The sequence below is a fragment of the Callithrix jacchus genome, chromosome 2, assembly GCF_049354715.1.
Source record: "Callithrix jacchus isolate 240 chromosome 2, calJac240_pri, whole genome shotgun sequence".
Lineage (NCBI taxonomy): Eukaryota > Metazoa > Chordata > Mammalia > Primates > Cebidae > Callithrix > Callithrix jacchus.
Window position 1 is genome coordinate 131,861,513 of NC_133503.1, and position 16,752 is coordinate 131,878,264.

At 43.1% G+C, this 16,752-nt stretch overlaps 1 protein-coding gene across 1 annotated transcript; it reads right to left on the minus strand.

Moving 5' to 3' along the window:
* Positions 1-588: 588 nt before the first annotated feature.
* Positions 589-16,474, minus strand: BHMT (betaine--homocysteine S-methyltransferase). The gene is made up of 8 exons (XM_002744830.7): positions 16,365-16,474; positions 11,774-11,906; positions 10,567-10,685; positions 9,081-9,272; positions 8,321-8,468; positions 6,576-6,758; positions 4,842-5,070; positions 589-1,916 (listed from the first exon to the last, which is right to left on the minus strand). Exons 1-8 carry the CDS (start codon positions 16,395-16,397, stop codon positions 1,733-1,735), a joined length of 1,221 nt encoding a protein of 406 aa, XP_002744876.1. The 5' UTR covers positions 16,398-16,474; the 3' UTR covers positions 589-1,732.
* Between the last annotated feature and the right edge of the window lie 278 nt (positions 16,475-16,752).

The following is a 16,752-nucleotide window of genomic DNA, read 5'->3' on the forward strand; positions in this document are numbered from 1 at the left end:
TGTTTCTGTGCATTGGGGGATTAGGGGTGGATTATTAAGTCTTAGTAAGAAAATTCTGGAAATTTCTTTACCTTTCCATTTATTCACTTATTCGTTTATTTGACAGAGTCTCGCTCTGTCTCCCAGGCTGTAGTGCAGTGATGCAATCTCGACTCACTGCAGCCTCCACCTCTGCCTCCCAGCTTCAATCAATTTTCATGCTCCTGAGTAGCTGGGACAACAAGCTCAAGCCACCACACCCAACCAATTTTTGTATTTTTAGTAGAGACAGGGTTTCACCATGTTGGCCAAACTGGTCTTGGACTCCTAACCTCAAGTAATCTGCCCGTCTCCCAAAGCGCTGGGATTACAAGCGTGAGCCACCCCTTCTGGCCTAGTTTTGTTTTCTAGAATTCCCTGACTGGCTCTCCAGAAAGACCCAGTAGGCCTCTTTTCCTTTTAAATACTGCCACCTGCTCCTTTAAAATTCCAGCATACTCATGAAGTCGGTTTTTCTTTTAAACAGGTGAAGAAATTGAGGTATAGAGATTTCATATAAGACTTAGCAAACTGTAGAACCAAGATAAGAATAAAATACAAACAATAAAGTCTCACTGCTCTTCTTTTTAATAGCTGAAAAGAATTACAATTTCAGGACAGCTCCAACAATTCAAGAACGTTTAGAAAGCAGCATGACCTCTTTTCTAATACACACTGAGGGTAGCCATGTTTCTTCTAATAGTCTTGTGTCTTTAGAGAGTAGATACTCAATTACCAGAGAAAAATATCATAGTTCTCTAAAACTAAAACTAGGAAACTAGGCTAGAGTTTGGAGAATCTCTACTTTTTTTTAATTATATTTTTTAAAAGCTACCACCTAACACAAGCTCACTCTGCTCAGCCTGATGGCCTAGAGGCACTAGGTGGATCCAGTGTTGACCAGGATGGAGAGGACAGAAATACCCATCTCTCCTCCCTTCTCCCCAGTCGTCTATGTCTTTTACTGGTAGAAAAGAGGATGAGGAAACAGAAGAACTCGGGAACTCTGGCAGCAGGACTCTGGGTATTGGATACTTACTGATCGGGTCTCATATGACTGACCTACTTACAAGAATAAACTTAAACAGGATGGGCTCCCTATCTGAAGTGTCCTTAGCAATGTTTTTCAAACTGTGGATCCAAACACAGGAGTGGTCATAAAAATCCATTTGAAAAGTCTCAACTAGCATGTTTTGTAAATGGAATAGAATGAAACAGAAAATACTAGGATGGATCACACATTTAATTTCAACAGGAAGATGTGATGTGTTTTGCTGGGTCATTATATAAATTGTGTTTCTTACTAAGGGTCATTTTCAAAAGAGCTTGAAAGCCCCTTTCCATAGCACTTTATCTGTCCCTGGCTGGTTGCTGAGTCATTTATGACGGTGCATGTCTCATCCTCTTTGCTAGCCTACCAACTTCTTCAAGGGGGATTAACATCTGAATTACTTTTCCTGTGCTGCACAGATTTCCACAATACTTTACACAGGGTGGGTGATTGTGAACCTGTTCAAGATTGACTGTACTTTTTTTCTAAAACATACTTTAAAATTGTCAAGTGCTATTTGTAATTCTGTATTGTTCAGGTAATACCAATAATATGTGTAGGATGGCATTCATGAAAGCACTGCTTTTTAACTCTCTCTTCTGCATTTGTAGGAACTGTGGCCCAAACACCTAGAAATTCACCAAAAATAGTTTCCCATTGAGGCTACTGTGATTTGAATTTTTGTTTTTCAAAAAGCTCTTTCAGCTGCTGCTCAGTCGTGGCTTCTTTCTGCTGCATCAGCTCGGCTGTTCCTTTGGTCACTCCCCAGCCATCTGGCTTTGACATCGAAGGGTTGTATGGCCGGCCCGAGGCTATACGAAGATTCTCCCAGTATTCCTTCCTGGCCCTGTGTGAACAGAACACATGACATCAGACTCCTCCCCTAGCGTTGGTCTTTATGTCATGGAACCATTAAAAAATATATGATATTTTAAATAATTTTCTGCAGCACACAAAGTTGCCTATCAGACATTAAAATGCAAAGGTGTCGTGCTCAGCCACCTGTGTGGACGATCTGTGGTTGTTTGGCTTCACCATCATTCCTGACTTTGAATTTATATGCTACTGATAAGCCATCGTTTGCTTACACTAATATACACATTAGTACTTAACAAGAAAAGTATGACATACCATTAACACAGTGAAACAAGCATGTGCTCAGGGTAATGAAGCAGCACAGTGACATCACTAGAATACCCTTATCAGCTGCTGAGTGGCCAACAGCGGCAGGCTTTGTCTCCACCCGCAATGCTGTGTTTTCATTAAAGGTTACTGTACACTGTACTTTACTTTTGTAGATGAGAAGAAACATCAGAAGCAGTTGAAGGACTGGGAAGTGGGTCCTCTACAATCCTTTCTGCTGGATGGCCTTTTACAGTGATTCCTCCAGAGGCATCTGCCTCATTAACAACAGTTTTTGTCCTAGAAGATGCCCTTTGGTGCAAAAACTGATATGATTTTTCTGTTCTGTTATGAATGCACATTGAGAGAGCCATCACTGGATTCTTAGAGTGCATCCATTAAAATCTACATTAATCTGGACTAAAAAATCTGCCCCCTCCCCTTGATCTGTAAGTCTAAAAGTACTTTGAATTTCTTTTTTGAGACAGGGTCTCACTCTATCACCCTGACTGGAGTGCAGCAGTGCCATCTTGGCCTCTGCCCCCCAGGTTCAAATGATTCTCCTCCCTCAGCCTTTTGAATAGCTGGGATTATAAGCCTAGGCCACCATACCCAGCTAATTTTTGTATTTTTTGTAGTGATGGGGTTTTACCATATTGCCCAGGCTGCTCTCAAACTCCTGAGCTCAAGTGATTAGCCCACCTCAGCTTCCCAAAGTTCTGGGATTACAGGCATGAGCCACCATGCCCAGCTTGAATTTCTTAGTTTAATATGTGCACAGGGCTAATCTGGGATAGGAGTACCGTCTGTCCCACTTATGCTACCTCTCCCGCCTCATGTCCTCATGAGCCCGCTGAGTCCAGCTTGGTCATTCTTCTCCAAACCCTGGGTAACTTCTGCACCTCTCACTTTGCAGGCTCCACTTCTGCCCTTCTATTTCCTTTGTTCCCTCTTAGCTTGGGCCTCAACCTGTCTGCTGTCCCTCCTAGCAAGGCTTTCTCACAAGGCAATTACAATGTGCTAACTTGCTAATCTGAACTTGCCCGAGGCTATCTGAGACACCTCCCAACCCCCACCCCAGGCTCCTCTTTGCCTTTGGGATGGGGTCCTACATAACTCATGAGCATGAATAAAGAGGCTCCCTCCTTCTCCTCGGAGGTGTCTTCCACCAAATTCTGTCTCTGCTATTCTCAAACTTCTACTTTCTCAATGTGTCGTGTCATTCTCTTTCCACTTCTCAGTGCTTTCCTGCAGGCTGTTCCTCTGGCAATGTAATTCCTTTCTCTCAAAATTCAACTCAGGCATCAGCTTTCTTAGAAATCTTTCATTCACCCTCCCTCTGTCTTTTGCCCCATGGGACATTAGCTCAGACCCTGCACACCTATGCACATCTTCATCCTTGGACTTACTATACTCATCGGACATTACCTGTTTATCATTCTGCCTGCCATATTGCTAGCTCCTTGTTAGCTTGCTACCTCAGCATCCACAACAGCATCTGACAGATAGTTGTGCTCCATCAGTGGCTGCTGAACAGAGTGGAACTGCTCCTTCTGCTTGGACTACCCGTCCTCTGCCTGCTTCCTAGATCTCTGTCTGGTAGAAGCTTATTTGGCCTTCAAAATCCAGCCCCAAAACCTTCCTTTAGAATATCTTTCTGTTAGGCAGAGATAGTCATTGTCTTCTCTTGTTACTTGTCTATCCGTACATCTACTAAAGCAGCCACCACAGTATAATACATTGGCTTTTATATTCGTTTACCCAGTAGACTGTGAGACTCTAAACCAGGGACCATGGCTTTCATTTCTATATTCCTACTGCCCTGCCTAGTGCCTGACATAAATTTTTTTTTACTAATGTATTATGAATCTTCCCCATTGGAATGTAAACTCTGAGGGCAAAGACCTTGCCTGTCTTATTTACCACCGTATTTCCAGCTCTAAAAATCATGCTTGATACAGAACAATTAGTATTAACGATACTTAAGTTATCCTTAACCCTTAAAAATCAATGCAATTTAAGATGATTGTGTAACACATTAATGGTGCTTTACTAGAGCACAAAATCACATTTCATTGCCACTTACATTTATTTCCTTTTTTTTTTTTCGAGACAGAATCTCACTCTGTTGCCCAGACTAAAGTGCAGTAGCATCTTGGCTCACTGCAACCTCTGCCTCTGCCTCCCGGGTTCAAGCGACTCTTATGCCTCAGCCTCCCAAGTAGCTGGGATTACAGGTGTGTACCACTATGCCCAGCTAAATTTTTTTGTATTTTTAGTAGAGAAGGAGTTTTGCCATGTTGCCCAGGCTGGTCTCGAACTCCTGAGATCAAGTGATCTGCCTACCTTGGCCTCCCAAAGTGCTGGGATTGTGGCCATGAGCCACTGTACTCAGACTATATTCTTTTTAAAAACTTTTTTTTAGTTCTTTTTCTTTTCAAAATCCAAAATCAGGCCAAATACATTCTATATTCTTAAAGCAATCTCCAGAAGTCACCTAATAAGGATGCTTTATAAATATCTCTGGGAGACAATTTGGGGATGACTGAATCTTCATCATCACACAACAAATTCGCTGCTCTCTTCTAAATGGCCTCACTTGACCATATTCATAATCTAAATTAGTTTGGGTTAGAAAAAAGATACTCACCTTGCTCTAACCCAGGGTTTGGTATGCATGTCTAAACCACTTCCCCAGCTGCCATGTTTTTCTGAAGCCAGTGGCAAAAAGCCCCTTTCTGGGGCCAGCTCCTCTGCAATTGCCCTGATGTGGTAGGGCTCAAATCCGCAGCAGCCGCCAATGTACCTGACCCCCAGGTTGTAGGCCTCTCTGGCATATTTTTGAATATCCCATCTGGTGGCAACTCTGGGTTCCAGTCCTGTAATAAGTGGCATTATGCCATTAAGCATTATATAATCTTTTCATCAAAATTCAAGGTAAGTAACTGCAAGTATATAATTTTCAATAAATGAATTATTTCCAATATTCAATTCTTACATCTAAGAAAAACTTCGCTATTTTGTGTTTATATGTTCACTTTTACAGTTATGGTATCCAGCCTTCAGGAGGGTCCCAGATGACCCTGCCTTGATGTTCTTACCCTTGTGCAGTCTCCTCTTGCATTTTAACAGGGCTGGTCTGTGAGATCCATAGAACACGGCAGAAGGACTGACATGTGACCTCAGAGGCTAGGCTATGCAAAACATGTTTCTGCCTTGTTCTTTCTTGGGGCACTCACCCTGGGGAAAGCCAGCTGCCATGTTGCAAAGCATGTTTTCAAATATCACAGTGGAAAGGCCGATAAGCTAAGGAACTGAGGCCTCCAGTCAAAAGACAGCAAGAAACTGACATTGACTCCCAAAAGCCAACTAAGCGAGCTTGGAAGTAGATCCTCCAGCTCCCATCAGGCCTTCAGATGACAACAGCCCTGGCCAATATCTGGACTGCAACCTCTTAGGAGACCCTGAACCAAAACCACCTTGTTATGCTATCCCTGAATTCTTGACCTGGACAAACAGTGAGATAAGAAGTGGTTTTTTAAGCCACTTCATTTTGCATTAATTTAATGTGTTATACAGCAGTAAGTAACCCAAATGCCTTGCTGTTCTTCTTTTGTGGTTCCTCCAGAGTGATTGTATTTTATCATATCTTACTTGTTTAAGGGTCCCTACAGAGTATAGGATCAGATGTAAAGACCTTAGAAGGAAACGAAGGCTGGGCATGCTCTGCCTCTGCTGACCACTCTGGCTTAATTTTTGAGGTCAACCCACTCCCTCTTCCCAAGCATGCTGGGAAACTTCTTCCCTCTGCCTGGACTGCAAATATCCCCTCACTTCATCTGCTTGGTCTCTTCATGAAAACTTGTTATACAGTCACCTGATGATGGTATCTTGCCTGCATTCCCAAAATTCTGGAGTAGCTGAGCCATATTCAAAATTGGAGAAAAGAACCTTAGGGATAACTGGTCTAACCTCGTTTTTCCGATAAGGCATTTGAGGGCTAGAGGAATTCAAACATTTTCCTGAGGTGACAGGACTTAGCAACAGAGCCAGAACTAGAACTAGTATCTGTTGATTCCCCCACAGGAGGGTGTGCTCACCAACCCAAATGTATGCTCATTGGTTGTTTATTTAGATGCTGAATCACCTCGGATTTTATATTTAAGTTCGGAGGGCTTTGTTATTAGCCAGGCCCATCTTTTCCTTCTACTTTTCTCTAATACCAAAGGGCTTTTGGCTGCAGGGAGAGAATCCAGGGACAAGACATGAGGAGACACCAAGCCATCTCTTCACTATGACAAAAGATCTCTGGGTATAGATTTACTTGAGTTTGTATGAATATCAAGTGAAGATATTGAGATGATTTATCAAATATTGGTCTTACCAAATGGGAATTCTGGGAGATCGATGAATCCCTGCTTGTTGCAGTCGGGAGTATGGTAAGCCAAGGGCTGGCTCATCAGGTGAGCTTTCAGTCGGGCAGCCTCCAAGCCCTCCTTCATGAGTTTCACCGTTTGTAAACTAATTGTGGGGTCGAAGTGGCAATTCACACCAACGATGGACGCTCCTGTGAATGGGAAGAGCATGTTAGTTTTAGGGATGTACCAGACAGAGTCTCACTCTGTCACCTAGGCTGGAGCGCAGTGGTGTGATCTCAGCTCACTGCAGCCTCTACCTCAAGTGATCAAGCAATCCTCCCACCTTAGCCTCCCAAATTGCTGTGACTACAGGTGTGTGCCACCACGTCTAGCTAATTTTTGTATTTTAAAAATAGATACGGGGTTCTGTCATGTTGCTCAGTCTGGCCTCAAACTCCTGAGCTCAAGTGATCCAACAGCCTCCCAGACTTCTAGGATTACAGGCATGAACCACCACACCCAGCAGGAAGCTTTTAATTGGAATGATGAGCTAGAAGCATAGCATTGGATCTTCATTCCCCACAAACCTCTCATACCTTTGAGTGAGAACGTTTACTAGCAGGCAGGAAGTACTTTCTATGAAAAGGGCTTTGAAGAATCTGGTATAAATGAAGTGTCAATTATGCACATTTAGCTGTCCATCTTTTTTCAAAAAGAATTATTGTTTTTTTAACTTCAAATTTTAGTAGTCAAACTTTCAATGTTTGACATTATGCTGCAAGCACAATAATTTTTCAACTGCCAGATGTACAACTTGAGGTGTAAATAAATGTCCCTTTTCACCAGGGACATTTATATTTCATTAGACTTCTTAATAATTTCATTAGACTTCTTGGGCACAGCAGCAGACTATAATTTAGAAAAAAGTTTAAAAAGTTTTTCAGATGTGTGTTTTCTCAAAGGAATTTTGTGTCTAGGATTAATAGTTTGAGGAAAAAAATTCCAAAAATCTTTTAACTTCAGCTACTCAATGTGGTTAATAGCCTATCAATCATTTCAACAAGCTTTTCATTTCAGCCTTCCCAGACTCACACTATATGAGATTGTCTTCCTAAAGTATTCTCATAAAATTTGGTGCTGTGAAGTTTGATTTAGTGAGAACAAAATAGGTTTTAGATATTTCATTTTTTTCAAAAACTTTCTTTATAGTCATTATGTTCTTAACTATATTTGGACCAAAGATGCTTTATCACAGCAATCGCCAGACATGATGTTGAAAACAGTTCGTGGGTTTCTCCTAAATGGAATGAAACCCGATATTTGGAATGGGTTTACAATTATACAAAACATATATATTGGGTGGTCAGTGTTTTATATCAAAGGATCTTCTGATTTACTCTACCAATTACAAAAAACAAAAACATGCTAGTAATTTATGAGAATGAAAAACTTGGGCAAACAGGGCAACTAACTGAAAAGTTATTAATGTTTAAAGACCTCACTTGTAGATGTTAAACTTCCAGTTAGGTCTAGTTCCTCATTTCAAAAGCCTGGTGTGTGTGTGCCTCTGTGTGTGTGTGTGTGTATGTGTGTGTGTGTGTGTGTATTTTTAAAACTTCTTTTCCTCTGGGATTCAATATCAATATTCTTAGAAAAGTAAATTAATGGTTTTATGCTAACAAACGTAGTATATACTGATTCCTAGACAGATGTGCACTAGTGTGTTATTTTAAGACATACTAATCACAGACTGATGGAAATCTATCATCACCTGCTTTCACCAGGCGCACTGCACACTCGCCGGGGGGTACGCCGTGCAAATCTCCTTCTGGGCCAATGCACATGGTTGCTGCTACAGGTTTGCCGGATGCTATCAAGGTTTCAACTGCCCACACAGCTTCTTCAACATGTTCAAAATACTGAAAGAAGTTAAGGTTAGAGTACTTTTCATCTCGTTTCTCCCAAAACAATTTGAAAACCTATTCCTGTTGTTGTTTGAGATGGAGTCTAGCTCTGTCACCCAGGCTGGAGTGCAATGGCACGATCTCGGCTCATCGCAACCTCCGCCTCCTGGGTTCAAGCAATTCTCCTGCCTCAGCCTCCTGAGTAGCTGGGATTACAGGCACGCACTACCATGCCCAGCTAATTTTTTGATTTTTAGTAGAGACGGGTGTTTCACCATGTTGACCAGGATGGTCTCGATCACTTGACCTCGTGATCCACCCACCTCAGCCTCCCAAAGTGCTGGGATTACGGGCTTGAGCCACTGCCCCTGGCCCCATTAGCATTTTTAAATAAAATAGAATGGTGATTCCTTACTGTAAATTACAATTAAAAAGTTTGAAAAACACCATATTAGATGAACTGAATCAAGTTTAGCAGAAACCCTAAATTGGAAACGATTTTAAAAGCTAAATATTACTATTACTCATTACAGTTGCCATCTAACCCCATGCAGTACTCTTGAAAGCAAAAGGTAGAGAAAATGTACTAGGTGTATTTGTCTTATCTTTGACCACATCTTTCTTTACCTCTGCAATCAAGAAGTCCACATTCTTCTTCATAAAGACCTCTAGCTGTTGCAGAAATACTTTTTTAACTTCAGTTTCACTCTTGCAGCTAAGGTATGAAGGTGTCTGACTCACACCTCCTGCTACCAAAGCGTCTCCTTCATCAGCCACTTGTCGGGCAATGTCACAAGCAGCTTCATTGACTTTCTGCCCCTAAAATGGGTGAGTGTATGAGACAACTAAATTTTCATGTGAAATTGAAATAAAATTTTAATTCGAACATTCACATCTTAGCTGTATATTTATTTACAATAGTATCTTATTCCAGAAAAATCACCATTATGGAATAGTTCAAAGCTTTACCAAGTTGAGCAGTTTGCAATAACAATAACACTAATGATAGTGATAGTAATAATAAACATGCTATATAGGACATTAAATTATACCCAAGATGTGTGAGATGGTGAAAGTTTTTACATTCAAGGGTGTTATCTGCTATCTTCCAGTGCCTAAGCTGCACTTAGGAGAGTCCCTAGCAAATAGTAGTGGTGGTGATAATGATTTGCTTTTATGATTAATAAGATTAAAATTAAATTTAAATAACTATAGAATTCAGAACATTTTTGTCAGTATGCATATTCTCAATTAACAGATACATGCACAACTAATAAGGTCTTTTCTTTTTTTCTTTTTCTTTTTTTTGTGAGACAGAGTCTTGTTCTGTCACCCAGGCTGGAGTGCAGTGGCGCAATCTCGGCTCACTGCAAACTCCACCTTCTGGGTTCAAGGGATTCTTTTGCTGCAGCCTCCTGAGTAGCTGGCACTACAGGTGCATGCCACCACGCCCAGCTAATTTTTGTATTTTTAGTAGAGACGGAGTTTCACCATATTGGCCAGGCTGGTCTCAAACTCCTGACCTTGTGATTTACCCACCTTGGCCTCCCAAAGTGCTGGAATTACAGGCGTGAGCCACCGCACCGGCCACCAACTTTTCTAATTATTTAGAAAAGTTGTTTGTTATGCTCAGCAAATGAAAAGTCCCCAAACCCAGCCCTGTACACTCATGGAATTTTGGAAACTTCAGCCTTGATGAGGTAAAGGGGTTTGGCCCAACATCACAAAGCAGATGTGGCTGGGTCAGGCACTATTCCAGGTTGACTGATTCCTTATGCCTAGATCTTTCCTCTACACCATACTATATTTAAAAGCATTAAGGACGAAAGAATTTGTAAGGATGCCCAATTTACTCAGCAACTTAGTCAAGAGACTGGGAGAATCATTCATCATTAAATACCTCTTCTTTCATCCGCTTCGCTAAATGCCCTTTTCTTCATTTTGGGGATTGCAGATAAACAAAACCTAAGGCTGTTATTCAACCTCTCATTTTTTAATTATCAGAAATAAAACAAAACTCGGAAGAGGCTGAACTCTTTTTCTCTATGGTAGCTTTATTGATGCAATAGGTCAACAATATCCTTCTAAAAGTCCCATGGCTGGTTTTACTCACAGATATCTTCTCTAAGACATAGTTTCCCCTGTTCTCCAGTTTGTCTTCACTTGCATAGAAGGTGAAGGTCTGCATGACGTTTGAGCCAGCTCTGAGGAACTCTCGATGAAGCTGGCGAACTGGGAGAGTGAATGGGGAAAGGTATAATTTCTGTTTATTAACCCACAATGTTTTCAAATGGCTGTCAGATAAACAAGCAGGAAAATAACCACTTAAATTTCTGGTTGCTTGACATTTGCACATCTTAGGGGTAGATGAGGTCTGAAGTCTTTTGGCAACTCTTGCAAACCTGCTAGGCTAGATGAATGGGTGGCCAGAGGGCGCTCACATTCCTGTATTTGCTCATCTTGTTCACTGTTTATTTTATCATTCATTGACTGTATTTGTGGATGGCACCCGTGACACAAGGATGAACAATCCATTGTCGTGTCTTTGGAGAACTTCACAGTCTGTCCAGAAATAACTGACTACAGCACTGCATGGTTGGGCTACGCAGGAAGAAGAGATCTTTCCTACCCAGGACATGGGGCAAGGGGGCGAAGGAGGTCCCAAAGGTGAGGAATCATTTGAGCTGCATTTGGGCGAATTAAATGCTATTGCCAGGCAGAGAAGGTGGGGAAGGGAATTCCGCATAGAGAGAACAGCCTGAGCAAATATAATAGGCGGGAACAGGTGTAGCATTTGGGAGAATGACAAGCACTCTGAATGGCTGGAGTTGATGAATCAGGGAAATACTTAGTTTTTAAGCAACTGGATGATGTGATTAGTACATTGTTTTCGAAAGCTAATTCTGGTAGTGGGTGAAATAAGTTGGAGCAAGATTTCCAAGCAGAGATCCATGGATGAATGCCAAATGGCAAAGTTTTTGTTTGTTTGTTTGTTTGTTTTTGAGATGGAGTCTCACTCTGTTGCCCAGGCTGGAGTGGAGTGGCATGACCTTGGCTCACTTCAACCTCCTCCTCCTGGGTTTAAGCAATTCTTTTGCCTCAGCCTCCTAAGTAGCTGGGACTACAGGTGTGCAACACCATGCCAGCTAATTTTTTAAAAAACTTTTGAGAGATTGGGTCTCCCTATGTACCCAGGCTGGTCTTGAACTCCTGGGCTCAAGTAGTCCTCCTGCCTTAGCCTCCTGATTTGCTGGAATTACAGGCATGAGCCACCACAACCAGCTCCTTTATGAGAACTTACAGCAGAGCTCTGTACCAACCTGCTTCTGGGTGCTCCACAGCAGCTTCAGGAGTCCAGGGTCCTGCCTTTACGTAGCCCCTCTTCTCCAGTGCAAAGACAAACCCTCCATCTCCAATCACAATCTCTCCAGCATTTAAACGTTCTAGGATGCCCTAAAATTACAGATAAGGGAGGAAAGGAGTTACTTGAGTTTTTAGTAGAATTTTCTATTTTTGCTAACATATTCTTAGAGAGGTGTGATTATTTTCGAATTTTCAGAGAAAAGTATATATTTTATACATACATTTATGGTTATCTATAAGACAAACAACAAGAATGCTCATATAATAAACATTGTGTATTCCTTTGTATGTGCTGGGGTCTTTCAGGACAAGTTAAAGACTATTTGAAGAATACTATGGGAGGTGTGTTTGAAGAACTACCTGCTGAGGGATTGAATGAAAAGATTTTGTTGTAAAGTCTCAAATCTGCACTTAAGCACAGATTCTCTATCAACAAACTAAAGAGAGAGTTAAAATTGTTAAAGACATTAAAGTGTCATAGAATGCAATTTTTTCTTAAAGACAGGGTCTCACTATGTGCCCAGATAAACTTGAACTCCTGGGCTCAGAAGATCCTCCAGTCTCACCCTCCCCAACAGCTGAAACTACAGGCTCGTGCCGCAGTGCCCAGGAATGCTATTAACCCATTTTATTTTAAGACTGAAAAGGTGGCCAATCACTCAAAGACTTCTGTCTTTGGTGTTAAAATTCAGTTTCCACAACAGTAGCTATGCTCTCCAGTCCAGGTTATGAGGATGATGAGAACAAGGAAGAGACATCTAAAGAAAGTTTTTGTTAAACGAGTTCCAGCTCAATCTCCAGACTTACTCTATTTACAATACTGTGCAATAATCACCTTGGTGGTGTTCTACAGATAAATTTGGAATTAAATATTTTGAAAGGGCTTTCTGAATTTCAAAGCAATTCTCGAATTTAATAGTTTTTTGTAATTTCAAATAATCATAGACTTTAAAAATAAAAGATATTCAATTCAATTGAGATCTCTCGCTGATTTCACAGATGAGGAGGAATTAAGACCCAGAGTCCCTGAGTAATTTACATACGGTCTTCCAGATGGGGAGCATAGGGCTTCCTGACTCTTTCATGCTTAAATAATATCTATATTTGATTTTAAATGGGATTTGGGGTGGTGGGACAGCCCTGAAAAAAACTGTATAAAGGAATAACAGTGTGTTCCATTTACTACCAATAACAGTGGATAAAGCAGAAGCTGACATAACAAGCATTCTAGAAATCTGGGTGAGACAGTCACAGGATTTGCATCCCAATTCCTGGACACCTTCTTAGAGCCTCCCTCATTTTCATCCTCTTCCCCTCCATTGCTCCTTCCCATGCCATCTGGACAGCTGGCGCTCAGAGAGAGGAAACAATGGACATTTCACCTGAGAGAAGCAAAGTGGTAGATTATGCTGTATGTTCCGTAACATACCTTTCAGCTCAAAACATTTTCAAGGCACAATGTTGAAGCCATGTTATCTTATGGAAGTCTATAAGATAACAAAGCACTACAAAAATATAAATAGCTCATATGTCATTTTGAAATCCAAATATTCGTCATGATCTCAATGTGTCTAAATGTCACATCTGAAAACTACAACTTGATTATGCCCTAATTAACAGACATTACTGCCAGTACAGCATAAACAAGGGTCACTTAAATGAGATATGACTTTCTATTAACTTTCATTTGGGTAAAATAATTCATGACATTTGGGCAGTTAGCAGCTCTCATTGAGCGTGTATGTGTTTTCAGAATTCAGTATCACAACATTTTAATGTACAGTGTAGCTAAGGATCTGATGTTGGTTGGCAGGGTGGGCAGTGGTGATTTAATTTCTATGCTGTTCATGCGCTTGCTGAGTGATTACCTCTGGAAATACTATCTCTTACATTCAATTGCATTTTAAAATTATCTAGACTTCAGGATTTTCTGTTCCCAAGCTAAACAGATTTTTTAAAAAGTGGAATGTGCTATGAAAAAAATACTGTTTTGTGAAAAAGGATTACAAAACAGTATGTGTAATATCAGCCCATTTTTGTTTAAAAAGTACATATTTGCCTCAACAACAAACTAGCAGAATATACACCAGAATTTAACAGGCACTGTTCTTTGTGCTTTCCCTAGTTGAACATGTGCTAGCTTTGTAACATGTATTTAAATTTTAAACTCAAATGTGAGGACATGTTATTGTCTATATATTGTTTTAACACTGACATATGCACACAAACAAATTACTGAGGAAACTGTTTTTTCCATCTTATGTCCATCTGTTGCTTAGATAATTCTAGATTTTCTGCATTTGAGTTTGGGGAGTAAGTTAGAATACATGACTATGAGAATGGAGACAGGCCAGGCGTGGTGGCTCACGCCTGTAATCCAAGCACTTTGGAGGCCAAGGCGGGCGGATCACCTGAGGTCGGGAGTTCAAGGCCAGCCTGATCAACATGGTGAAACCCCGTCTTTATAAAAAAGAGACAGAGAAAGAGAGAGAGAGAGAGAGAGAGAGAGAGAGAATGGAGACAAACAAAAAATATCTATCTATATCTATAGGAATCATCCTTCCAAGGCGCCACGGATATTTGTTTAGCACATTTAGGAAATGGCGAAATTCTCACCCTCTTTGGACTGGTGAGAGCCTATAGTCCTTTGCCACTTCAACACTCACTCATGCCTTCAACATGCATCGATGATGCTGTATTTAGAATATGTAACTGAACTGACCTTCTTCCTTGTATAGAGGTCTTTTTGATTTGGGATGCCTTCCCTTTAGAAACTGGGCACATCTCGGCTGGTTCTCCAGCAGGGCAGGCACTGGGATGAGAGTTGGACCTTTTTCACTGTCCTTACAGCCCAGAGGATACAGTTGGCCTGGCCCTATCTGCCTCCCTACCATTTTCCAGGGGCCTCTGTCACACCAGGCCTAGGACTGGGCATTTTGATACCAAAAGGTCAAGTTTATTCCCTCCGTCCTCTTCCAACCCTCCAGTCTCATTCTGCAGCAGTCAGTCCATCTATCCATCCCTTCCCCAAATTAGAAGAAGGCCTACCATCTGCACCGAAAACGCTCCTCCTGACAGGCCACTGGGAAAGCCAAGAGATGGACTTGTTAATCTGGAGCTGGAATTGTGTTTTACAATCTCATCAGCAGCCCTTCCTCAGTATCTTACAGCCACTCTTCCCATTTCTTCTTTTCTTTCTTTTTTTCTTTTTTGAGACGAAGTCTTGCTCTGTCACCCAGGCTGGAGTGCAGTGGCGCGATCTTGGCTCACTGCAACCTCTGCCTCCCCGGCTCAAGCAATTCTCCTGCCTCAGCCTCCCTAGTAGCTGGGGTTACAGGCGCGTGCCACCATGCCAGGCTAATTTTTCTAATTTTAGTAGAGACAGGGTTTCATCATGTTGGCCAGGCTAGTCTCGAACTCCTGACCTCAGGTGATCCATCCGCAGCTGCCTCCCAAAGTGTTGGGATTACAGGCGTGAGCCACAGCGCCCAGTCCTCATTTTTTTTCTTTTCTTTTTTTTGAGACGGAGTTTGGCTCCTTACCCAGGCTGGAGTGCAATGGCAGGATCTCGGCTCACCGCAACCTCCGCCTCCTGGGTTCAGGCGATTCTCCTGCCTCAGCCTCCTGAGTAGCTGGGATTACAGGCACACACCACCATGCCCAGCTAATTTTTTGTATTTTTAGTAGAGACGGGGTTTCACCATGTTGACCAGGATGGTCTCGATCTCTTGAACTTGTGATCCACCCGCCTCGGCCTCCCAAAGTGCTGGGATTACAGGCTTGAGCCACCGCGCCCGGCCCATTTTTTTCTTAAGCCATGTTTTCAAGGCTTGCGTGTTGCATTTTTCTATTATCACGGACATGAATGAAATTGCCTGTGAAAATCTGCAACCGCCCAACCAGCGCCTGGGCCTTGGATGCAGCGAGAGCCTGGCGGGGAGGCGGCCCAGACACCGGCAGTGCCGGTCCAGGCTGGAAATGTCAGAGCGGCGCGGCCCTCTCCTCCCGGCTCTGGGCGAGCAGGTGCACAGTGCGCTCGTGGCGGCCGCCGACATGGATGTGGAGCACGAGAGGCGCACTGCGGGGCCTGGTGGGGATGGGATATCGCCCCTTCGGGGCTAGGAGCAGTATCTCTGGGGAGTTTTCTGGTCTTGGGGTGCCAGATTCAGAAGGTGTGTGGAGGCTCGGAGCTGTGGGGACACCCAGCCGTCGGGGACGGCTCAGAGGGTGCCTTTGGGTCTGAGAGGCAAGGATCACAAAGATCCCGGGCGCACTGTGGTCCAAACGGGGCTGGGGATGGAGGGGAGAGAGAGGTGCTCTGGGGCATGCTCTGAACGTCAGGCAGGGGTGGGAAGGCTCAGAGGCGCGTTGGGGTCCTGCTGGAGAAGTTCTGGAAGCACATTCTGGTCAGACGCTAAGAGAGGAGGAGGAAGTAGGAGGATGCTGGGTGCCAGGTCGTGTCTGAGGGCCCCTCTCCGCTCCCAGAGGCTGGGGTACAGAGCAGGTAGGAGGGGAAGGAGAGCGCCCTTGGGTCTCCTGGAGACTCACCTTCTTTGCCTTTTTGCCCCCAACGGGTGGCATCTTTGCGGTGTCCAGATAGGTGGTCGACACGGTTGCAGACCGACGAGGCGAGCCTTCCCGCTGCGCAGCCGGGAGCTGCTGGGAGTCCGCAGCCTGCCTCTTTATACCCGCAGCTGGGCACGGGGAGGGCCTCCCAGCCTCCGTGCAGGCCAACGCGGGCCTCCGGCGGGAACACGCCCACCAGCCTTTCATCAGGCCCGCCCCCGATTGGGAACCCGGCGTGCGGAGGAGGTGATCCAGATTGTTCGTGGAACCACCGAAAAGTAAAATAAGAAAAAACGAGGTTGCCACTCGCTCAGACTTCAGACCTGCCTAGCGTCCGTTTTGCCCCTCGCAGGTTCCCGACCCTGACCGT

Coding starts and splice junctions, on each gene's coding strand:
- BHMT (XM_002744830.7), bottom strand. CDS start 16,397: ATGCCACCCGTTGGGGGCAAAAAGGCAAAGAAG. Junction 10,686..11,773: donor TGTGGAGCACCCAGAAGCAG/GTTGGTACAGAG, acceptor TCACTCTCCCAG/TTCGCCAGCTTCATCGAGAG. Junction 5,071..6,575: donor TCTCCCAGAATTCCCATTTG/GTAAGACCAATA, acceptor CACTTATTACAG/GACTGGAACCCAGAGTTGCC.